This window comes from Cygnus olor, chromosome 9, assembly GCF_009769625.2.
Source record: "Cygnus olor isolate bCygOlo1 chromosome 9, bCygOlo1.pri.v2, whole genome shotgun sequence".
Lineage (NCBI taxonomy): Eukaryota > Metazoa > Chordata > Aves > Anseriformes > Anatidae > Cygnus > Cygnus olor.
This window is the reverse complement of record NC_049177.1, coordinates 16,780,124-16,804,626: the sequence shown is the minus strand read 5'-3', so window position 1 is coordinate 16,804,626 and position 24,503 is coordinate 16,780,124. Positions and strand designations below refer to the sequence as shown.

Sequence of the window (24,503 nt, the reverse complement as noted above, 5' to 3'; positions counted from 1 at the left end):
ACCAAGGTTTTATGCTCCCATCTCGACAAGGCACTTACTGGAGTACAACTGAGTCCCACAGGAAACGACTATGTATGAAGACAATAATGGAAGTTTTCTTTCCTGACAACACCCTTTACATCTTGGAAACTACCAAAACATCCAGATGAGAATATACAATGCTGTCAGAAGCTCAAAATAAAGAAACACGTTAGCCAAAGAAAAAAGACATTAGCCCATCCTCCTAATTTCCCCTGTTTCTGCTAGAAAGGGGGGGGGTGTTCATGACAAGATGCCAAGCAGTACAATCACCCTCCAGTCTTTTCTCTGTTGGAGTCAAAGATGACAAAAAACCTCTGCCAACATGAAACTTAGTCCCAGTGAAGTTCACAGCACAGCCAGCCCCGAGTTAAGTGGGGCTCAAAGGGAGGCCACTTCAGTTCACGCACAGCAGTTTAGCTAGGAAATACGGAGTGACCTAACCGCTCATGTGGCTCTCAAGAAGCACATGTGAAACTTGCTATTACTGGGCACACAAAGCAGCCTCAAATGATAACGAACTTAAAAAACAAAACAAAAACAGCCCTCAGGGAAACAGGGACTTCAGTTTAGTTTACTTTTAGTCTTAGGGCTGATAGGTCCCTGCCAACACAGTTAACTAAAAAAGAAAAAAAATCTTTATGTAAGTTTAAAGTTTTACCAGGAGTTTGAGTTGAGGACTAAACACTACTGTGCTGACACAGTACATCATCTGTGCTACTCCATCACAACAGTTTTGCAAGGGGAAGAGAAAGCAGCTTTATGCCCAACTCCCACTACTGTACATATTCCAGATTACATCCAGATCTCAATCACCTTTAAAATTTGGCCACAGCATTGTCACAGGTCAGAGCTAACTACTCTGGATCACCAACTAAATCAGGACTACTCAGTTTTTTCCAAGATAACTAAAAAGATTTATTAATGTCCACCATTACTTATTGAGGCCCTCTCAATAGGAAACAGTGTGGTTGCTCCAGGTGGGTGCTTGGCACACAGCAGCTGTTCCCAAGAAAGAGAAAAAATGTTGAGAACTACAAGGTCTTCATGAAGGAAAGACAAAATGAACTTGCAATCTGGATCCAGCTCAGCACAGGCTATTTGAGTAACCTGGCTTAAAATCTCCTCCTTCACAGCAGTGCCTGTGTTTTGAACTCTTGACAGCAATGGCTTTACAGTGCCTCCTAAAAAGCACAGAGTGCTTTAGGAGCAGATAAAATTCTTGATTTCTAACATCGTTCCTTGAAGCAATGCAAATTTAAATACCACAAAATTTGTGATTTTGCTATTTAACAGCAAAGGCTTGAAAACCAGATGAGCCTCGCTGATACTGACCTTCTTCCTCTGGCAGTGACATGCCTATACACTTTGTACTCTTCTTACATAAAGCATGAAAAACTGAAAGGATGCCAGCACCCTACAATGCTTGTGCTGGCCAGGCTAAGTACCTGTGTGTGCTCCCTTTACTCTGCAAGCTCTCTGAGTAAAGACCATACAACTCATTAATGCTGTGATGTGCCAACACACTGAAACAAGTACTGAAAGAAGTTAACGTTACATAGCCGTGAGACATAACTAGCAACAAGCTATCCTTAGCCTCATCTGAGCTCCTCCACTAACTACAAGAGACACACAATACAAGTATCTTGTTAACAGATTCATGTCTCTATTGTATGCAAACCAAGTGAGACCAAGAACTCTTGACTGAAAATCTCATTTATGTCTACCTCCAACAGCAGTGACATACCCTGTTGCGAAGTTGCTGTCTTCTTTCCAGTCCACTATCCGGCAGATGAAGAGCATATTTGAATAGTCCTCAGGTCTGGCCACAAAGTCTGAAGGGCAATCAGCTAAAGACACGTAGGCCCTGGGCACTCTGTGGTCCACAGGTGAGAACATGGCACACTTCCTGAAGAGTTCACTATTCTTGTCTGCCAGAAGCTTGATGAAGCCTGTAGCTGCTCGGGAATGCTTCTTTTCCAAAATATAGACCACCTGGAAGAGACAAAGCTTTCTACAGTTAGTACATTCAGAGAAACTTACTTTCTGCAGAACAATAGGGATACACAGAGCCTCAGCAGCATAGCTGGAAAAAAATCACATGGCCTATATCCTATATTTCACTGTCTGTGTGTATGTGCGTGCGTGCGTGCATGCATTTTTTTAATTGAGCCCCTATTTACAATGTATTTTCCTTGCTATCTTGCTCATGGCTATTGAAGAGCTAAGTGCCTTCCAAGTGCTAGCTCTCCACAGCAATTTTCTTGATTACAGAACAAAACCAGACACGAAGCAGATGCTTCCAAATGCAGGGAATTAGCCACAACATACAAGCAACTCCTGTAAAATCTTTCATTTGTATCCTCGGCCTGTGATTTCAACATTCAGTGCAGAACAGGCCAGTCCAAAAACGGTGCCTCTGGCGGATCCAATGCTAACCACAGGAAAGGATGTGCTGTGGGGAATTTGGCAGTTCTCTCCTCTGTGCTTTCTGAAGTTAGGGGTTATTTTACCTTTATACAAGACAGCTTTGAAAAGAATAATAAATTACAATATCATTAAATAATTGTTCCAGAGAGGTGTTCATCCAGGCTATATTTTTGTAGACCATAATAAATCACTGGATAACAGAAATATTATAGCTGATTTCCTAAACTTATACAGATGAGTCCTTCCAGAAGGTTTCAGGAGCTGCACCTCTGTGCAATTCTGAGCACTGGAATTGCCACGCTGGATGAGACCAGCGGGCAGCCCAGCCCAGAACAGGGACCGGAATGAGAGGCTGCAAAGGAAAGCACAAGACGTGGAAAAGACCTGACCCAACCTGACCCAGTAGTCTTTTTCTGGTCTCTTAATATTCAAAGATTGGCTCAAATCTTGAACCAACAGCACTAACAGCCTTTCCAAAGTCTGTAAGAATTAGTTCTGACAACTCTGGATATTCTGACACTCATATTAGTATCCAAATGTTTTTTTTCCTGAATCTTGCTAAGTAATTTTGCCTAACAAACAAAGGGAATTTAAACTAGCATAATCAGTAAAAATAACAAGACATTTCAGTTTTATCAGATTGGACAATTACTCTCTTTGAAACAGGGAATGTGATTCAAAGATCAACAAATGGAGGCTACAGGGAGGCCAGTGCTGGTCTCCTTCTGCCTTTGGGAGCACACACATATGCTTGCCACTCCCCACGGAGTTACCTTAGCTGTCCTTTGAAGAAACTTATCTGGGAGGAGCCTGGGATCATTCACCTTGGGTGCATCATCTTGTTTTGTTTTGTGCACAGCACCGATCCCAACAGCCTTCACTGCATCAAATTAGAAACACAACAGTTACTGTAGCACATTTCCATCATACACTTATATTGGACTTTTTCTTTAAATTACAATACAAGGTGCATGCATTAGACATATCTGAAAGGAGAAAGATCTTAAGTGCTTGAATAACTAAGGATTAAGCAATTATATATCCAGACTAGAAAAGAAAGCAGATATATGCTCACTTACCATGCAGATCTGCTGAAAAACAAGATTCAAAACAAACTTCACAAACACAATATATCAGCCATAATAAAGAAAATGGTGGAAAAAACGTTCTATTTCTTAAATACTAAGAACTGTATTAATTTCCTGGCATTTCTTAGTTGGAGTCATTAACATTATATAAATAGTCCTTTAAGTACATACAGTCATTTAATATTTAATTTCCTTAACAAATGTTATGCAAGGTTATAAAGTGCATGTTTATCTTAGAAGCTGAAGCCACATCTACGGAGCTGCCCCTCTGCAGCTGGGGAACAGGATTATTAAAAAGTCTTACGAAAGTAATTGCTGTGTATGATAAACAGCCACACTCCTTCCCCCTGAAACTCCTTCAACAGATACCAAGAGTATTTAAATCAACTGTCAACTAAATTGTAGCTCACAATTTTCACAATGAGAGTGTCTGTTACAGGCGGCTGGCACACCGAATGCTTTTTGTATTTCCAAACAGCCAGCACAACCTTTGCCATGGACAAGGCTGCCCCGTGTGAGCCAAACGACTTCTGAGAGCCCATGTTTGTTACTGGTCTGACAGTGGTTTTAGGATGTGCTCTTCTCTGGAGAGCTTCTGGAGGATGGCTGCCATTTTCCACTTGTGCGCACCGCATCTGCCTCGAGCACATGTGCTAAAATCAGGCCCTGAGCGTTCAGAAGAAGCTTGCTTTCTTAAAAAGTGGCACCGGCTGCAAGTTTCAAGGGACGTAGCTGTCATTGCTTCCCTTAGAAGCCGCGAGATAAAGTGAGCTTTCGCTGAAGACCGTGTACCACACGCACGCCAGAAGGCCTCAAGGAGAGCAGCGGTGACACCCAGACCCGGGCCCCCAGATGACGCCCATCTGTCCCGCGGGGACCCAGGCGGGGAGCTGCCGGTGACATGACGGATGAAGGCCGCGCGGCTCCAGGAGGGGAAGGAGCAGCTGCTGGCAGCAACGGGGGCCTGTGTGGAGCGGGGGGCGGCAGCCAGCCCTGAGGGGGACGGCTGCGGAGCCCCCTCACGAGGGCACGCTCGCAGATGGTCCTGCCGTCACGGACGGCCTGGATTGCCTTCGGGCAATGCTACACCAGCAGTCGGTTGACAGTGACAGCTACCACACTAATGACAAACTCCGGTTCTCATATGCTGCTAATTACCCCCAGCCTTGCCTTCTGATGTGAAGCTCCTCAGACTTGGGCTCTCCTCTGAGATCATCTTTTTATGAAGTATCTGAGTGACTCTGTTTAGATTTATTTGATCTTTACTGCCTTTCCAGCAAGGATGAGAAGAGAGCAGGCAGATATTTCAGCGGTTTAAAAATAAAAATCTACTTTCCCAAAAAGCAAGAAGCAGTAACAGCAGCAAACCCCTTTCTCTCGCGCTCTTCCTGCTGGAATGAACTCAGGTTTGCCAAAACGGGGGTTACGAAGGGATAAATCCCCCACAGAGTTTCACGATGACAAACAAGTTGGAAATAAAATTGTTTGGATAATTATAAACAGTTTAAAAAGTGGAGATATCCAAGTTACACACCTCATTGCTTACCTCCTCTAAGATCACTGTCAGCTAGAGGTTGTACCAGGAAATCGGTTAGTAAAAAATAAGAGCAAGGAGCCATTCTGTTTTCTTAAAAATTTTCAAGCCATCAGTTAATAGTCAAGGGTTTATGGTGTGCCAGCCATAAAGAGAGCTCGGACAAAGAACGGGACGATCTGAGACAAAGAAACATTGGCAGGCGCAGAGGGCAATGAGAGCTTGGTAGCCTTCCAAAGGCTGGGCACACAGACACACCTGACACAAGCCCAGGGCTTTACTGGAATAAACTGCCCCACTGCACGGCACATACTGGTTGGAAGAGCAACCAGATCTAAACGTGTCTGGAAAAAGCAAGACTTGTACTCACTGCTTTCCCAGCCCAGCAGAATGACAGCACCGACTCGAGGCACAACCGACAAGAATGAGAAAAGCACCATGCTCGAGGAATACGGCCTTATTAACACTGACTTCTTTCCACTTTTCCTTCCAATTCCCATCTCTCCAGAAAGTTGCTTGCATTTTTTCACAGAAGCAGTCAAAAAAGGAGCCAGCAGCTGCGTCCTTGGGAGGTATCACATACACGCATACAAAAGCGCAGAACCACCAGGAGGGGCTGTCGCTGGGAGCACAGCAAATGGGTCACCAGTGTGTCTTTCCCCCGGGACAAAGAACAGGCAGGACTGCAGCATTTCACCCCGCTGGGGTGAAGCTGAGCTCCATGTGAACTCAGGACAGGTACCAGAAGGCATCTGAAGTCTTCCTGTTGTAGAGCTTGCCTTTTTCCTTCACAGCCAAAATCAACTGTGGGCCTTTGGCTGGCTGGAGAATACCTTCTTCCTCAGGGGTCTCTCCAATTTCAGCATCCCTCCCAAAAAATCCTGGAGTTTCTACTAACTCCATCACAGAGAGGCTGGGATCTACAACTATACCATCAACAGAAAGAAAAGAAAGTAAATCCCAGCTATCTACTTATACCTACCCATCTTTCTGCATCAACTTTAGTATCTAAAAGGTCATCACATGCATTTACTGGCGGGCAATGCTCCTGAAACTAGGGACAGGAAAGCAGACACCCAAGGAACTCTACTTCTGGGGCCAAGAGAGGTGGACTTTTCTTATAGCTCGTAGCTGCTCTTTTTGAAGTCAAAATTCTGCTGGTACCAGGGCTGCATCTAATGCTCAGAGGTCTCCGTTAGCAGTGAGGGCTCCCTGTGACAAACCCCTCTGCTCAGAAAGAACTACCCATATCCACAAAGGCCTCCTGGCTCCGTTGTGAAGTTACTGCATGGAGACCTGAGTCTCAACTGAAGTATCATGGCAGAGAAGCTGCTACAAGTCTGTCACCTGAGTCCCCTAAATACAGTCTGACAGCGCTTCTCCTTCGCTGCACATCCGCCTGCTCCTCAATGAAGCTGGAATTTGATGCGTGGGTGGGTGGAGAGTCGAGGTGGCAGGGCCCCTGCAGATGCCGGTGGTCTAGAAGATCTGAGCTGTGAGACACAAACATCTCCCACAACGGGCAGAGCCACGCAGGCAATCCTGAAGGAGAGCTAACTTGAGAGAGGAGCAGGGTTTTGAGCAGGGGAGGTGGGAAGAAACTCCTTGCATTACGCCAAACTAAAAATGAATTATTCTGACCCCTTTACCGTAGTGGTTATCCAATGACCATTCAATATTTCCACCCTGGACAAAGACATGTTTTCTGAGAAAGATTTACTATGTTAGCTTGGGCAATACTTCATAAGCTTATCTTACAGTGAAAACACTTCAGCAACTAGGATCCAGTGAAACTGCATTATAATCTCAGTGTTTTCCTTTCAGCGATTATCTGACAAACCAAAACTGTAATAGTCTTACTTTAAAAAAAAAATTAGGCACTAGATACAAAAAGCAACTCAAATTAGTTATGTTATTACCAACAAAGCAGATCCAGAACATTGTGGAATTTGCCTCCCTCTGTAAGAGATCAGTTGAGGCAGCTTCAACACACAGTTACATTTTCTGACAGGCATTCCTAGTCAAACTTTTTTTTTCTAAAGCCCCCCAAATTTCCTTTTACAATTAAATTACCATGACATTAAAAGGTGACCAAAAGTCAAACTAGAATTCTGATTACTTGTGACAGATCCAAAAGTATTTTCACTAGGTTTGCATTGGTCACTGTGGAAATCTGCAATTCTGTCCAAAAAGAATATAATTAAAGATGCAATATCCACTTGAAAATGAAAATATATCTAAGTTTCAGATCTCAAAAACAACTTACTGGAAAAAAATCTTCTCTCCCTGGATGGAAAGAAACAATTAAAAAAAAAAAAGTTCAAAGTTTGCTACTTCAGCTAGAAAAAAATCTACTTGAGAAGTTAGTTGGCTTACTCTACATGGCCATTTCTGAAAAAAAAAAAATCAGGCGATGTTAGTGGTATGAAGCTTTTAAAAAAAAAGAAAATGCTACTTTTCAGTTTAGTGCTCAAGTACCAGAACATCTGTAAACCTTTGAAGAGCAAAGCTTATTCCTAACCAAGCAACAACACCTAGGTTGTCTGTTTCAATAAGCAGTTTTCAGCAGATTATGTTTTAGTACCAAATGCATGGAAACCGATGTAAAACAATTCAATTGATTAAAAATACCGTCTCAAGGGTTGCATGTCACACTCAACAGGATGCATTTTTGGAACTTCTGTCTATACCAACACAGGAGACGTACGGAAACAAAAACTCCCTTAAACCAAAAAGCAACACATTCAAATGCACGCGCACGTTTACCCTATACGTGCATGTTTACCCCATACGTGCGCATAGCTATTGTGGCATGATCTTCATTTCAGGGATAACAAGAATGAAACGTTGCTGCTGAAGGTGGTACATGGGCTCTTCACATTCTGTCACTGATTATTTATTGGTACTGAACAGGTTTTTCCTCCAGAACACAAAATTGCTGGTACTAACCAATGGTTCACATCCGTACTCAGTTTTCCCCTTCACCAAGTAAACGAAAATGTAATTTTCTGAGAGACAAAAGAATCTGGTTTCTTAAAAACACCTGTCCCTGGTCAGATGATTTCAGCTCCCAGAAAGTTATTTTGGTACCTATACAGGTATAAGCTCTGAGCTCCTCCTGATCTTGGGAGATTTCTCCTGCATGGAGCCTGCAGCCCACGGGTACAAGAGCTCTCTGAAGTCTCACCCAGCAGACCGCAAAGCCTCTTCGCCCTCCCAGCCACCCACTGCCACAACACCTCAGGGGATCCCCCTTCTCTGAGGCTGCTTCCCTTCTGCACAATTTGAATTTAAATTCAAAAGTAACAACGGGTTCAAAAGTTGAGTGAGTGGGACAGCCAGCGTTATCACATAAGCCACGTGTACTTTAGGTGACAAGGTGCCCTCTTCAGCTGTACCTCTTCTGTTTGAGGCTAGAGGTGTGCTCAGCGTTAGCAGCTCAGCAGGAACAGCACCAGCACAACACCGTTTGACCTGAAACCCTGTTACTACTTGGGCAGCAAAAGGGCCGTTTCACTTGGCACCCGACACTATCCAGAACTAGAACTTGCTTTAAATAGGCTGGGAAAATACCACACAAGAAGCAGTATCCTGTGAGCATTACACACACAGAGCTTTCCACCTGTGCTGGAGGGAGCACAGTTGACTGTGACACGCCTGGTAAGCCAACAGCTTTGGAATTCAACAAGTGCAGCCTGTCCAAAATCAGCCTAGCAGCTCCCGTGTGCAATGCAAGAAGGCTCCGCAGGTATAAAAGCAGAGCAGCTCCAAACCACGCGGCACCGCCGAGCAGTCTCATCACTGCGTGACAAAGGAACACAAGTAACTTCTCGGAGATGTTTGTTTCAAATAAGACGACTCACCCCGCCACAGCTGTTCATGTCTAAACACCTGAACTCACACATCTGCATGCCCAACGGCTCACTGAAGGCAAGGATCGGGAGACTCAGATGATTAGCAGGAAGATTTTTGAAGATGCACAGATGGGAGGAGACCCTCAGAGAGGGAAAGGAAAGGCACAGTAACAGATGTGTACAGTGAAAACACGAGCATCTGCAATAACACAGAGCAAAGGCAATGTGAAGAGGTGAGTGTAGCTGGCTTCCTTACACACGCAATGCAGCCAAGCATGTAACTCTTTACTTGTATTTAGCCACCTCCACAAGGGAGGACGGGGGAGATGGCAGAATGATGAGACAGAATTATCACTGTTCCTTAGAACCCTCCAAGCCTGACCAACAAAGACAGCATCATTTTGGGAAGCTGCCACCTACCCCAACAGATCAAATCGTATCTGTCTCAGCAGCCATGAAACTTTCCTACAACCACAGCACTGCTATTCAGACCTCTGACCCTCTTCCATCCTTGAGAAGCTGCCGGTCAACACGGGGGCTGAAAGCTTTATTGCAAAAGAAATAAATATCCAAAAAATCGGGTAGTGTTGCAGTCTACATAAATGCAGTTTTATTATATTATTAAAAGTAAAATTAAAATGTTACAAAAACATTTCCATTAACCGTTTTGCCTACTTAATGTTCTTCCTTCCTGCATGTGCATTTGTTCCTAAAGTGTGTGTGTCCAATTTTACTATTGCATGGAAAATATGTTAGCTGAATGAATCCTAATCTGATTCATCCTGGAAATCTTGCTGCTAACAATGACCATACTCTAATATGTTTATCTTCACACCCACCATTCATTCTCAGTATCATGCCCTCTCACTTTACTTGACCTAAACTTGTAACTCAAAGGAGAAACACAGGTGAATTCAGGAACATATGGTAATATGCTGAAGTTAATCTAATTCAGCTTACGCAATTGCATAAGTGTTGTGGTTTTGTGTTGTGTTTTTTTTTTCCTTGCTTAAGAAGTCATTTGGGGGTCAAGATAACTTACTAGGAAAGAACAGCATAAGAAGCTTTCACAACATTAACTTCCATTGCAGGCTTCAGCTGTGCAACAAAAGAATAACTGAGGCTTAGTCAGCCTGTATCATTTAATCAATGCTACCATAAAGCCCAATTTGTTCAACACCAATTGAACACTTTTCTGAAGCTGTACTGTTTATTCTTCAAGAAATCTATGCTCTCATTTACAAAAAGTTATAGATCCAGAGACCCACAAACGTGAACTTAGGATAAATGAATACAGAGCTGTCTTGGGCAGCTGAAACAGCTCCAGCTTCTCTGCTGGTTTTCCAGGCTTCAGCAGAGTGAAACTGATCTGATTTTTGACAGTTCCACCTCAAGGATTTCTATTAAAAGCCATGTAACTGAGAAGATTTCCTGGTGAGCTTTCACTCTGCTGTGGCCTAGAAATGTTGAGAGCTATGCAGTGGAGACGATCCGTCTCCAGAAAGCTGCAGGCTAGGAAAGAAGCATGAAGTCTCCTCAAGAGCACTCAGAGTAAACAGAAGCCTCTGAAGAGGAGAGAGAACATTTATTCCTTCTAGCAGCCAGTGAGGTTGGGAGGCTCCAAATTTGTCATAGAATTCATGGCAGCAAAACTGAAAGAAGGGGGACCCAAGCAGAGTGACGGGACAAGCGCACTGTCCAGATTCTCGTCACCATCATCCTGGCCTTACCATCAGACTTGGCCAAGTAGAGAAAGAAATAGTAATATCACCTAAACTCCTACACCAACAGGAGACAGCATTAACTGCACAAAGGCTCCAGGTTGCAAGAGGAAGGCACAATTTTAGGTTATCATGTCTGACCTTACCAAGCTTACCAGTGACTGATCAGTCCCATCTGTCTTGAAAAGGGACTGACCAGAGCTCACCTGGCCAGTGCTGAACACGCACGGAGACAGGACTGGGCTGTGCAGCAGCTACAACCCAAATTCTGTTGACCCTACTTATTAACCACCAGCTACTTGATTCGATTTTCCATCGCACAATTGGTCGAGTCAGTTGTCAGTTTACTCTGCCCGTAAATGAGCTATTTCTATTCAAGCTTCATTACGTCAAGGCAGGGAGCAAGCCTCGGACATTCACACATTCAAACCCTGATTTGCAGAAGTGTAGCTGCGAGGGGAAATCCTGAACAAACACAGCTCTCTGATTGCTGCCAGGGCAGCCAGTCCCCCAACCTGATTACTTCTGCGAGCCACCCCGTGGGAAGCAGGATATTCTGTGTATCTGGTAAAGTAAGATCTCTCATGAGAAGAGCTGAAAAAAAAGCTAAGCAAACTAGTTTGACAAAGATAGCTTTTGGCACAGTGACACAGTTTTACAAACTTTTATTTGAATATCCTTTCACAAAGAAAGGCTGAAGCGCTTTTATGAGCACAGCTGCCATTCTCCAGAGTACGAGTAGTTGCTACTGTTCCATTGCTGACTTTTCTTTATCAGAGTGAACCGATTCCAATATTTAACAAGAGACAGCTCACATTTGTATGAAACTCATGTGACACAGGTCTGTATAGGGATACACCATCGTAAAGTATTCTGTACAGAACATCTTGCACTTTTCCTGGGCTGGGAGGATACAGAAAAGTTTCTATTTTTTATTACGTATTGACATGCAGCATAAGGAAAATCCTTTTACAGCGGTGAAGTCATAGAAATAACCTATCATTTAGCACTGGGCTGGAATAAAAGTTACGCTACCTCTGTTCCAGTAGGGAATGAGAATGACGATTAAGGAAAAGAATTACAGATCTGGCAAAAGCTGTGCCCACTGGTGGATGACTTCTTCGGATAGCAGCGACACAGAACAAGCTGAGGTCTCAGGATAAAACACAGAGGACTCGCATGTCATGAGATACCAAGCACCACAGAGAATTAATGTTTTCTCTGTACACAACATTGTTCAGACTCATGCCAGCATATTATGCCTTGCTCTTTGCCTGCATTTCAAGAGGACACAGGAACTCCAGAGAGGGTTTAAAGGACACTAGTGAGCGAGCTGAGAAACCTTCTTCAGATTTGACACTCAGGGTGCTCATTCTTGCTGTCTTTGTAAGGAAAGAACAAAGAGAACTTTTTTTTTTTCAGCATGTAAAAGTATTAATGCTGTGGAAATACAGTTGAAATTGTAATGTGCTAGAGGAAAGGGATTTCCATCTTTGCTAAAAAAGACCTACATCCAACGACCAGAACTTAACATTAAGAAAATCTAACTTTGGAACAAAGTAATATTGCTTTTTGTGTGGAACAGCTTGCAGGAGAGGAAAAGGGCTCATCACTTCCCCGATCAGAGACCTTTCTGAAGATAATCTTTAACCCAACTTCTCAGCGAGAAAGGTTCAGAAAAGCAGAGCGAACTAGTTTGACCAGGACAGTTTCTGGCACAGCGACACCGGTTATGAACTTTTATTTAAAGATCCTTGAGCAAGGCAATGCCGAGACACTTTTACGAGCATGAGAACATTCAGAAATTAGGCAGGCTGACAGGCTGAATGCGATCATCTCTTCAGCCCTGCGGACTTCCCTATTGTTCATCCCATCCCTTCTTGGGTCTTTGGGTGGGAAGGGCAGCAAGCCTGGCTCTCAGACCTGCAGCACTCCAGGGAGGCAGACCCAACGCCCGGGTCTCAGCCTGCAGCACCATGCCTAACCCTTCCTGCCAGCTTGGTGTAAGTCCCACGGAAGCCCCAAGCGCGACACCTTCAAGGAATTCAGCCCACTCAGACCTGGGCCACAATCAACGCACACAAAGCTTCATGCTTCAGAGCTTCTGACAGCAAGGGCCAAGCTGAAATTCTTTGCCCCATTGTGTAATTAGAGATGGTAATTAGAGATGGACGGGGGACTGAGCTCTGAAGAAGAGCAGAGCCACAGTGAGGGATGGGACCCAAGCCAGCGTAGAAAAGATATCAAAACCAGCCCGTGCTCCCAGCATGACCCAGAGTGCTCTGATCTGAATGACTCGTCTACTTCTGTTCTTCATGGTTCATTCTGATCAGCAGCAGCAGAGTAAGTGAGCCAACAAAGATGTTGTGTAATTCTACTCTGCCGTCAGAAAGGAAGAAAGCTGTCTTAAACTGAGAGGCAGCAATCTGCAGAGCTTGTGTGTGTGCACAGAGAGCTCAGCAATGACTGGTAAGGTGCAGAGCTACTTTGGCTTTGTCATTTCCCACCAGACCTTCCCCCTCTCCCCGCCCCAAGTCATTAAAATTTACTTTTTAAGTGATTAAAATTTACTTTTTAATGTATTAATGTAGTTATGGTTATATTTCACTTCTAGAAATCTGTGGTTTTCTTTGGTTTGCATTTTTTATTTTTTTTATTTACATGTAAGTCCCATAGATATATGGGACTTCTTATGTATCTATATATATACACACATACATAGAAAACGTACACGTGAGAACACAGTGGAATATTTCTTGATTTTTTTAAACACAGTATCTTTGATGGCATCTTTGTTCAGCTTGAAGCCTTCCAACTTCCCTGTGTTAGGGGAAAAGAGGAAAGCCCGCAAGTGTTTGTTTCAAAGTTGCACTGGCCACAAATTATTTCTCCTGCTCCCTTCTTCACATAAGACCACGCAGTGACTGTGTAATAAAACCTCCAATGTAATAAATCCTCCAGTGCAACGTTCTCACAGAAAGTAAATAAAGCACCGGTTTTGGTGGGTCAGCAAGAAATTCCCCCACTGTAGGATCTCATCTCCCATCCACCTCTGTTTTGCTGTGGCAGCTGTTTCCAGCAGAAGGGATGTAATGTAAAGGCTCTCAAACATTTAGCTTGAAACAAGCACAGTGGGCAGCAGCAGCCAAGCAGTGCTGCCAGGAGAGGCCCAAGTCATGCAGGGAAGGCCACTTCCACCCGCTGCAAAGCGCTCTGCCTTCTGATGCCCATGTCCTGTTCCAGTGGATGCCCTAGGAAGTGCAGCGGGTATTATCCCCTGAGGCTGAATTCTGCCTGAAAAAGTGCACGTTTGGTCCTTTCAAGAAGCATTTTGAGCCACACCTGGCTGTCCTGAGGGCAGAATTTGGCAGGATCTCTTCTTTTTTCATGACAGTTATCACTGATGCTAGAACAACTATTGCTGTTTTCCAGGCAAGTCTTAAAATCTGGATAAGCGATGATATGAGAAATTGTATGAAAGACAGGAAACAAGCCAAAGCAATCATCAGCTGCTCAAAAACACCTTAAGAAAATGCAGCATCATAAACTTTATATGTATAAAGAAAGGAGGGCATTAAGCAGCAGAGCAAGAAGAAACTGGAGAAAAATCCATGTGAATTGCATAGCCAAAGAAGCTGAAGCAGCTATTAAAAGAGTCGATAGCAAAATACAAACTCAGCAGAAATCTAACTGGCACAATCGCACCAGCCACAAGGCCTGTTCAGGATGAACAAGGAAAGGCCTTGGAAATAAAACAGTTGGCTAACGCAACTGCAATGGAGAAATAAGTTGGATTTCCACCATGCAGACAGCAAGCTGGTCTAACATTTGCCATACAAGTATTCTCCAAAGACAGAACTAAATGGCAAAAACCACTCAGATGGCACAGATTTTAAGAGATGATTTGAGAGCCTCCAACACAGGTCACTCCAGAGCATCTTGAGGAACTGATACACCAAGAGAAGCAACTCCCATCAAGCCTTTACACCAAAGCACAGTTATACAGATCTGTATTTATTTTAAATGCTGGTGTCAAACTAGACTGTATTTCTGACTTTTAATTTGCCATTGCTATGAGAAGCAAAAAGCAGAGATGCTACAGACACGTGACTCAGTAGCACATTAGGAGATTTAGAATTGCCAAGCCAAAGCAGCAGCTTGACAGCGCGCAGCTATAACATGGTGTCCAAGACTGGAAAAAAAAAGATGGGGTTAATTACTAGCTACATAAAACATCTGTGGGCAATACAACTAGCTCCCAACACAAGCCTTGCACTGGAAAGTAACGGAACAAGATGGAAGTTGGTTCATGTATCTTGGCAGTAACTCAAAGACAGTGGAGGTACCAGAAGGAAATAGCATCGTGAACGGGCGAGGTGGCAAATCCATTCATGAACTGAAACCAACGTTTTGTCGTAAAAGCTACAACACTTCTACACAAGTGTTATTTCCATTTTTATTAACAGATGGGTGTGAAAAATGGAAATCTACCAACAGTATAGGCAGAGGTCTGTACATCCTCAAAAGCAATCCCTCAGGAAAATACGAGCTCTTAAATAGAGCAGCTTTACAACCACCACCACGATTCGTCAGAGACCAACAACCACTTATATCCTAAGTTGCTGCTGTCTTTTCTGGATGACTGGGACATGCATCAGGAACACACCAGGATATCTGTCCTGGCAAATCTTTCACCAGCAGCTGAAGGCACATGTTAAATGCTCCAATTGTCAGAATCCTTTCAACGCACAGTTCTTCAGGAGAGGAAATCTTAGGAGATTTAGTACCAGAAAGGACATGCGAAGAGCAGCATAGTATAGTCTGGAACAGGGAAGCCTATTTTATTTTGCCTTAAGCAACACTTGATGGTTTGGATGGGATTCAGATTCAGAATAAAATAGGTTTGCCTTCAAAACAGATCACATAATTGGCTTTAGGTTTTAGAGCAATTTTCTTTTTAAATGGACCAAATCTTTAAGTTGCTCATAACTCAACTGTTTGAAAACAGCAACAAACCTAACTGCCCCCAAGGAAATATATTCCTATCCCCAAACTGAGACGCATAGATTGGCCAGCCAAGCTGCAATGAAGGAAACTGCTACAGCAGCATTTTGAAGAAAACAGCAACCAGCAGTCCCCAGACAGCCCTGAGAATTGCAAATCTAAAGGTGTGACTCCTGTTTCACAGATTTACTTCACATCAATCAAAACTACATAAAACCCAGTCCTTAATATCCATTCAGAACTATGAAGACAGTTTAGCAGAAAGGGATAGAAGCGATAAGGCATTAAGCTTTTATGCTTGTATTTTATATCTTGCAGCAAAGCAAGCAACAAAGTAATACTTCGATGGTTTGCTCAAATAAAGGTTTAAATCAGCACTCTGATCTACTCACCCTTTTCACCAGTATCCAGGGAAAGTTTCTTAATGTCATCAGCCAACACATCCTGCAAGTGGTCTTGTCCATGCTCTGCCTCATTATCATCAAACTGAGCTTCTATAATGACATCCGGACTTTTAGTATCGTCTTTTGCTGTCTCTCGAGGAACGCAAGTCCCCAGCATATCCTCAGGGACATCTGATTCACGCGTGGCTTCTGTTTCTTTGTCACTACCATCTGGCTTTATTACCTGAAGGAGCAAGGGATTAAAAAAAGAGGCAAGCTAAATCACTGGACTGAAGAATGAAAACATTATCTTTCTGTTTTCATCTGCATCCCCAAGGAGCTGACAATGAATTGTGGGTGGCTGGTGGCACACTTCAATTGCCATGTAATTAGCCACAGATATTGCACAATCAAAAGAAGTACCTCGCTAGGATAACGACGGGAACGGCATGGCTTTTGCAGTACCTCAACTGTGACAATAAATGTATCCAAAGCGTATCTAGAGCATAACCATACCGCTCCTGCCAAGCCTCTAATCAGCTCTCCAGAAGTTGGGAGTAAGCAGAGGGATGGAGGAGGATACACCACAGTTTAGTGAGCTGCTGAGGCCGTTGCTTGCTGCCATACACTGAGCTATCCTGGGGAGTCCCGAACTCAAGGGGTTCCAGTGAATGCCAAGATCATCTCAAAGCACATCTCTGGCCCCAACGCTGTTAGGAATGGACTGAACAAGTTCAGACCAGAGAACACTGCGTCCTCTGACCCGAGGAGGAACCGGACTGGGGCAGCTTGTTGAGGCACCAACGTCTACATTTATTTTAGGCTTCTGTTTGTTAAAGGCACACAGTTATTGCTGCTACCTACATAAACCTCCTAAATAAGTTACTGAGAAGTATGAACTCAGTACTTAACCACCATTTCAGACAAGCACCTCTGACCATTGCTGCAGACTTGTCCCCGTTTTAGTGCAGCAATGGCATACGAGGAGGAGAAACCACGCACACAATCATGTCAAATGAAATCACACACAACACCTGTCCAAATAAAGCAGAGCACAGACCTGGATGGCATCCCTCTTCGCACGACAGACACGGGAACGGCTCCATCTCCAGCTATACCGATCAGAACAGTTCACACCTTGGACAAATACACTTTTACAAGCATCCTCCACACAACCACCAGCGAGTTGCAAGCACCCTTGAGGTCCTGGAACCTGGGTCCAGGTTTTAGTTTCTACAGCAGTGCTTAAGTTTCCTTCAAGCTGCAGTACTTTAGTGTGATACGCAGATCGACATGGGTTAAGGCAATAAGATCACCAGCTACTACAACCACAAAGAAGTGGGGTGACCCTGTTCCAGAAGTGGGGTGACCCCGTTCCAACGCCCTCCCGGCGACTGAGCTCCTCTCCAGCTGGTGCTGGCGTTCACTGCTCGAAATGCTCCCCTCTGGTCCCCAGCATCACTACCCCGGTGCATGACCACAGCAACTCCCACCACCAGAAAGGCAAGCGAAGGGACCTTACAAAAAAACAAGAAGAAATCCTTTCCAGTACTGCATTTTAAATGATTGTTGTAATCATTACAAATAAGCGTAAATAGCCGCGACAGGTCCTCGCTGAAGACAACCATTCCAAAGGAGGAAAAACACAATTCAAAAGGCTCCACAATTTATTTTTTTTAGTAAGTAAAAAGCAAATAGAACAAATCAGACCTGTACAGGCAAGAATTTCACAACTTTAAACATACGAAGCTACATCGATGCTTTCAAGCAGTACCCGTTTCTTTGAAATCTCTTCTCAATATGCAACAAAATCAATTTTAACACCGGGTTGAATTCAAGCCTTTAAAAAAGCCCTGAGATGACATTATTCTGAACTCTTGTTACCTTTTGTGACTCTGCTTTCCATCTTTTTCTTTTAATATGTATATAATTTGTTACCATAGCAGATTTTGAGTCAAACATTAAATTGTGAAAAAAAAAGGGGGAAAGTTTGGCAGAAGGTGGGAAAATGGCCTATTATTAAAGCTGGCTACATTCGGTACATAAAATACTGACACACGATGGTCTGGGCAAGAACAGTCTATTAGATTAGAGAGCTGACAAGGCTCCACACGCTAGTGACTCTGCCAGTGTGCCTATCCAAAAAGCAAACTAGTGTCAACAGTAATGCTTGGACCCTCCCATGGTCAGATATGGATGTATTCAGCTCTTAAATTTCAATTGCACCAGATGTGTGCAAGTGTGCAACTGCAGCAGGAGTTCATTTTCTCCAATCCCTTCAGGCTTTGCCTGATTTTTTTTCTTTTCAAGTCATTCTTTGTAAGTGTGGGATGTGTTTCTGGTGCTAAATCGCAAATCTTTCTATATCTAATGCAGCTAACAACATCAAATATATTTGAATGATAGGAAGCTCTTCTCCAAAGACACAGCACTGAAAAGCTTATGCTTGAAGAGTTTATGTTGCATTAAAGAAGGCAGCAAATACTCATTTCTTTTTAAATGCCATACACTAAAATCAGCGTGCTGCCCCCAAGCTAGGATACACCCTACTGCCACTAGCTAGCACGATACGCCAGCTGGGACTACCTAAGCCCCCAGTCACACATTTCCTTACAGATTTGCAAATGGATTTTTAAGTAAAGTTTTCCAGAGTCCACAAAAACACGACCTCCACACAGAACAGAGACGCGAAATGTCCAGATGCTGTCAAGCATGGGTGATAGGATTTGTCTTTTTTCTCAAGGCCAAGACCGATCAGTTAGGCTGACCTCATCCATAACAGAGCAGGGGATTTCACCCAAAAATGCTTACATCACACCAGGAATCTAGGGAAGCTGTACATCACAGGACTGGAAAGCTGCATAAGACTTTACAAAATCAGGAGCTCAATGGATACAATTATTCCCGTTACGATGATCTCCTTGTTACTGGCCAACATGAGCTCACCACACAGATTCCAGAGTGCAGGATGCTGCTGTATCTGAACAGCAGTGTATTGGATCATCAGATTAACCTTTTCTTACGCACAGCATTTTGGAAAACATAAACTTATGATATTGTACTCTATTTCTTGTCATGCTATTGAAGCTCATACATGAAATAATGCATACAGACAGAATAAATATATCAGAACTTAATCAGAAAAGCAGAACAAATCAAATACATAATTATGTAACTCTGTTACAGTCATGTGTGGTGCAGAGCACAGCTCTTTGCCAGTGCAGCTCACTCTGCATGGATCTCCAAGGAGGGCATTCCCCATCGCTGCACACGTATGACGTGTGTGACCCTGCTATTGTGCAAACATCCCAGGGTGCGTGGTCAAAGCCCACTGAAGAACCTTACCTTCCTGACCCAGGAAGTCAAACGTCAGCCTCACAGTTATATTATTTTCATATGCTCCTTAATCAAAAAAATACCTCGTAAGAAGCATTTTCTTGAAAGTCAATTGCTTGTTTGAATGTCTGATCCTCAAGATAGCGTCTGAATAAATTTTCTTCCAACTTTAAACAAACATCCATAGCTGAACAAGCATCAAGTTTCTGCCCCACAGTGATTGGTTTGTAAAGTCACAGCTCACTGAACACAAGATCTTTGAATGAAAATCCCATCTCAACCATAAACGTAATAAAAAACAGCTAGTGGGCAAGTGCATCCTGGCATGAATCTGCACAATCTGGACAGTGGAGTGATTACCTTGCTGCATTCAGCCCAGCCTTGAAGTAGCCATCAAATGAACGATTGTCCTTACTTGGGAGGAATTTGTTCCAACAGAAAACTGAACCGGGAAGCCATGCATCTGAAAGCACTACGGGTTACCTTCGGAGCTACAGGAGAAACTGCTTTCTCTGCCAGAAGCAATCTTCTATCCGCCCTGTTAGTTCCAGGCTTTTCACAGACTTTCCACTTAAGCCTCCCATCCACTCTAGGACAAACCCCAGGCCTGTTTATTCTCAGATCAGGTATGGTTTTTCTGATGTTAACTGTTGCCACTGAGGAAGCAGCAACTCATACATGGCTTTCATCTCTCTCAAACTACTGAACTCGACCAGGGACTTGCAACCTCCACTGAGCTGTTAACCCCCAGGTTTTTTCCAATAGATGTACCAAACCCTTAACGTATATAACCCTGATCCCAATAGGCTTGCTTTTCTTCCTCACTCAGCTGTAATCCTTACAAGCCACATATGGATCCGCACCGACCAGGAGATGTGGGTGACTGCTCCACTAGACATGGCTGGACGTACACAGCTTGCATGGCTGAAAGCTTTCCACGTAGGGTCACTGGTTTCAACAGAGGCTCATGCAAATAGCTCCCCTTCACTGATAGGGTCTTGCAAGTAAGGAATTAGGAACATCTTCACTACAGGTATTTTGGATGCAGATTCAAAAAGTGAAATTTATCTCGAGGTGTTTGTATTAAAATGAGGGACTACGATACAGAGTTTTAGACATTTCCACTAGAGCACACTATTGTTGAGATTATTCAGGTAAAACTTGCCCACCAAGCTCTGGGACATCACTGTTACTTGAAGCAGAGAACATCTTAAATTGTTCTTTAAACATCGTTCTTTAAAATTGTGTTCAGTTTTCTGAAATCGCTGTCCTTTTCCACAGCCGAACTGTTTCAAAAATTCAAAGACAGCATTTGCTTTCACTTAAAAAAGCAATAACAAATAGATACATGACTCATTCGTAAAGTGTTTAACTGTGTTTAGATTTGACAATGAAGGAGGACGCTTATGGCATTTATCATATTAGCTCAAGTAGGTCATTTAGAAGCCCTGGGAGGCAGCCTTCTGCCACTCCAGAATTCACCGAAGTCCCCAAAAGAGGTCTTGCTGCGAACGTGCAGTAGGAAACCCACAAGTACACAAAACAACCCACTGGGATTTAGGTTTCTGGTGGGATTCCACAGAGGCCTGCAGTAGGCCAAGCATTCACAAAAATCGGAAACTAAATATTAAGTCACTGGTAATAAAACTCACGGATGACAAAGACTTGCGGAGCAGTCAAGTCCAATTGGTGAACGAGGCTGATCTGAATCCAGAACGTTTGAGAATAGCCAAAAGTAAACTCAAATATCTAAGAATATGCAACACATACCTGCAAATGGGTCTGCCTTGGAAATCACCGACTGAAGAGAATGTGAAAGGCTTCTAATGAACAAAAATCTCAGCAGTAGGATCCCCTCTATTATAAAGAGTACTATTATACAGGGTAAAAGTAATCTCAGGTTTGTAACGCTGCGCCAGTGGGAGACACTAGGCTTGTGCAGTGCACATTTTCATAAAGATATTGTAGAAAAATCGGAAGAGATAAAGTACAGCTTTCTACACTAAATCAGTCAAAACCTGGCAAAACGCCTCATGAGTAATCAAACCCCGAATGTGCAACTTATCCAAAAGATTTCTGAAGTGACGAGTCATTTGTGGTAACTACCTTCAGTGGGGCAGATGGGTCCAAAGGGGCTCCTCAAGGTGCTGCAGATTCACCAGCAAGTAGAAGCTGAGGACAGACTCACAGCAGGCACGAAACACCTTGAGCAGGGAGGATAAAACATGGGAACAGCTACAAGGAAAGTAAGGTCTTCAGCCCCAGCCTATCTCCTGAGGTCTGCAATCAAGGCAAGATGCCTTTCTTCCAAAAAAAAGACCTTGGTTAAACACAAGTTCTGCTTTAGCTGTAGACAAGTTATGAGCAATACTGGGTAGGGAGGCAAAGTTGAGGTCAGAGCCATTGGTCTTCTCTGGTGCTGAGCCTTGGTTAAGCAATAAGTTTGAGAAACAGAAACAGGTTGAAAGGGGTTATTTCGAAAGGAAGACAGCTGAAAACAGGCACTTTGGACCAAATTGCAATCTCACACTTAAAAGAGACCGTTGCCACCACAACACTAATACAAACTCCACATTTCATACCAATTCTGCGAACACCTGCATCTGTTTGCCTCCCAGCTTTTGCCATATTAAACAGGCTTCACTTAAGCCTGGTTCCCTAATGTTCGCTCACGAGGGAGCAGGAATGGAGCCTGGCTAGCATGAGGATGCTGTCACAGTTCATACGTACATGCTAGAGCCAAGCTACCATAAATATTAACAAGGAAGACCTTTGCTTTTCTGAAAAGAGCAACCCAACAAAGGCTGGCTCACTCGAGCTCCTTCTTGGCTAAAGAAAGGATGGTACTTCCAATAAGAGAAAAACCACCTGTCCCAGACACCTTTCCTGCTCTTTGTAATCTCACACACACCAAACAGCTCTGGCAAAGACAACTCAGTAAAGACGACTACTCTCAGTAGGAGCAATCATAGCATTACTTTTAAAATAGCGATAATGCTAGTGTTCGGGTTGCTTTTTTGTGTGTTTTTGTTGTGTTTTTTTTTTTAAACAATCTTAAATTCTAAGTCACTGGAAACACTTGCTAACAGCCAGCAGGATAGCTATTTTATATTATACAGCACGTTATAGTTTACATTCCAGACACATCACATTGGACGCAATAATCATACAAACATCCAAACCAAAACCTCTCCTCCTGCCTAGCAGAAGGCTACTCGCCGCCCAGGGGGCTCTGTTGTTCCCAGGTGTCCCCCAGAAGACATCCAGCTTGTGGATTCAAAGGGGCAAACTATCTGAGTACGCAAAGGCTTTTTTGAAGCAGCCGACACCGGCTGCAGAGGGGAGACAGCACGATTAATTACCGAGCGTTCTCAGAGCTCTTCTCTGACTTGTTCCCACTGCAGGAGGTGAGAGAGAAACAAATGCAATACAGCATATGCATTTTCAAAACAAAATGCAGAGACAGCTCTGCAACACGCTCATCTTCTCCTCATCCTCCCCAGCATCCTGCATCAATCATCTCCTCTCAGACTAAACCCCAGCAAAGCGAGTGTTTGCTGCGGAGTTAATTGAGGAAATCAGACGGTGTGCAGGGTTAGTCCAGCCCCAGCAGACAGCCCTGCTGTACAGTTCAAGCAGGGCTCGTCCGTCCTTCCGAGCAGGTAGGGGACTGCGGCAAGTGCTGAAGGGCTCGCACAGCACGGGGGATTTGAGCCCACACACTGTGGGAGGTGGGCAGGCCACCAGTGCTACAAGGCACCTCCACATCGCCTCCGGCACCCCAGGAAGCCTGTCAGCCCTGCCTGAAACAAGCACTGAATCTGGTCAGAGGAAGCGACTGATAACCTAAGGAGCAGAATTAACTGCAAAGAACGTTATCTCCAAATGGCCACCTTTTCTCACTGCTTATCCTGTTTCCATTACTAAAACTCATTCCTGAGCTGTTCTCTCGTCTTCTCTCTGTGCTTCAGTCTGTACTTAGACATCACAGGTTAGTATGCCCCCCCCCCCCAAGTCCTTCTACCCCCTCATACAAATAACTAGAGTGACAAGTGGAAAAGCATCAACAGGGAAAATTCTCGAGCCTGACCTTTCTGAATCCCCAAGCCAAAACAAGAGCTGCCTCCTCACCACGCGTCCCCACTCCTTACCCAGTCTCTGACCTATCATTTGCCTCAGAGCTCCACACTCGCAGTGCCCTGGCCCTTGTCCCACACCTCCGGTCTGCTTCCACACATGTTCGGCAACACTTCATTATCACCAAGCAGGAGACATTTGCCTCTGCCCTCGTCTCTCCTGAAGCTGCTCCTGCCTTTCAGCCCCTTCCTGTCACGTCTCTGGTCTCCCCTGGCCCACCTCACTGAGCTCTGGCTCTTGCGCCCCTGCCAGTAGGATACAGGGTCCTACAATCAGACCACGTTCCCCAAGTTCACTTCATCTGGTTCTCCTGTAACACACAAAATTGCAGCTCCATCTGTATGCTCCTGCCTTTTGTATCCTCTAACACTTGCCAGGAAAGGAAAGTCAGAACAGTCTCTCCCTGCACAGCACAGGCACCCCATGCTGCCACAGCACCCGTGGCGTGGATCACAGCACTCCAAAACTCCAGGAAAAAACTTATCTGTGGACTGCAGAGGAAATATCCGAGCTCATATCAGGCCCCCTACCCTCAAGCTGCTTTAAAAACAAAGCTGCTAAAGATCCTAAGGACCCCATGATACATCTTGTGCAACCTTCCCCAAGGATTATTTGGGAATACCTGTGACGGAGATGTCTGAGCATGAGGGCATTCACACGTCACAGCTGCTGTGTGATATTTAGACCTCTTGAGGTGAAGAGTATCAAGAAGAAAGAAGACATGGGTAAGCATAGCGTCCCTGTGCCTGCTTGCAGGGAACACTACAATCCCTTTGGTAGACAAGCCAACCCGTGAAGGATTCCCAACAGCATTACAAAGAGCTGTGTATTATTATAGCCGGATCAACGAACTTGTTCCACACTTTCCACTCCAGCTACCACCCCCAGGATTTGATTTGGTGCTAGGCTTAAAGCTAAGCCTCTATTTTCAGAATACCTATGGCTATTGCTCTGACCTTCCCACACACATTCCCCAAAACACAGGCGTCCCTGGAGCA

The 24,503-nt window shown here is 44.1% G+C and overlaps 1 protein-coding gene across 3 annotated transcripts in view; it reads right to left on the bottom strand.

Moving 5' to 3' along the window:
- The window catches only part of DIS3L2 (DIS3 like 3'-5' exoribonuclease 2), a 192,380-nt gene that overhangs the window by 114,387 nt on the left and 53,490 nt on the right, over nucleotides 1-24,503 (bottom strand). For all 3 annotated transcript variants that reach the window (XM_040567859.1, XM_040567860.1, XM_040567861.1), the window contains exons 7-9: nucleotides 16,042-16,276; nucleotides 3,222-3,328; nucleotides 1,766-2,013 (exon numbers count right to left, since the gene is read on the bottom strand). In XM_040567859.1, coding sequence (XP_040423793.1) covers nucleotides 1,766-2,013; nucleotides 3,222-3,328; nucleotides 16,042-16,276 — 590 coding nt within the window. The remainder of the gene's footprint in view (nucleotides 1-1,765; nucleotides 2,014-3,221; nucleotides 3,329-16,041; nucleotides 16,277-24,503) is intronic.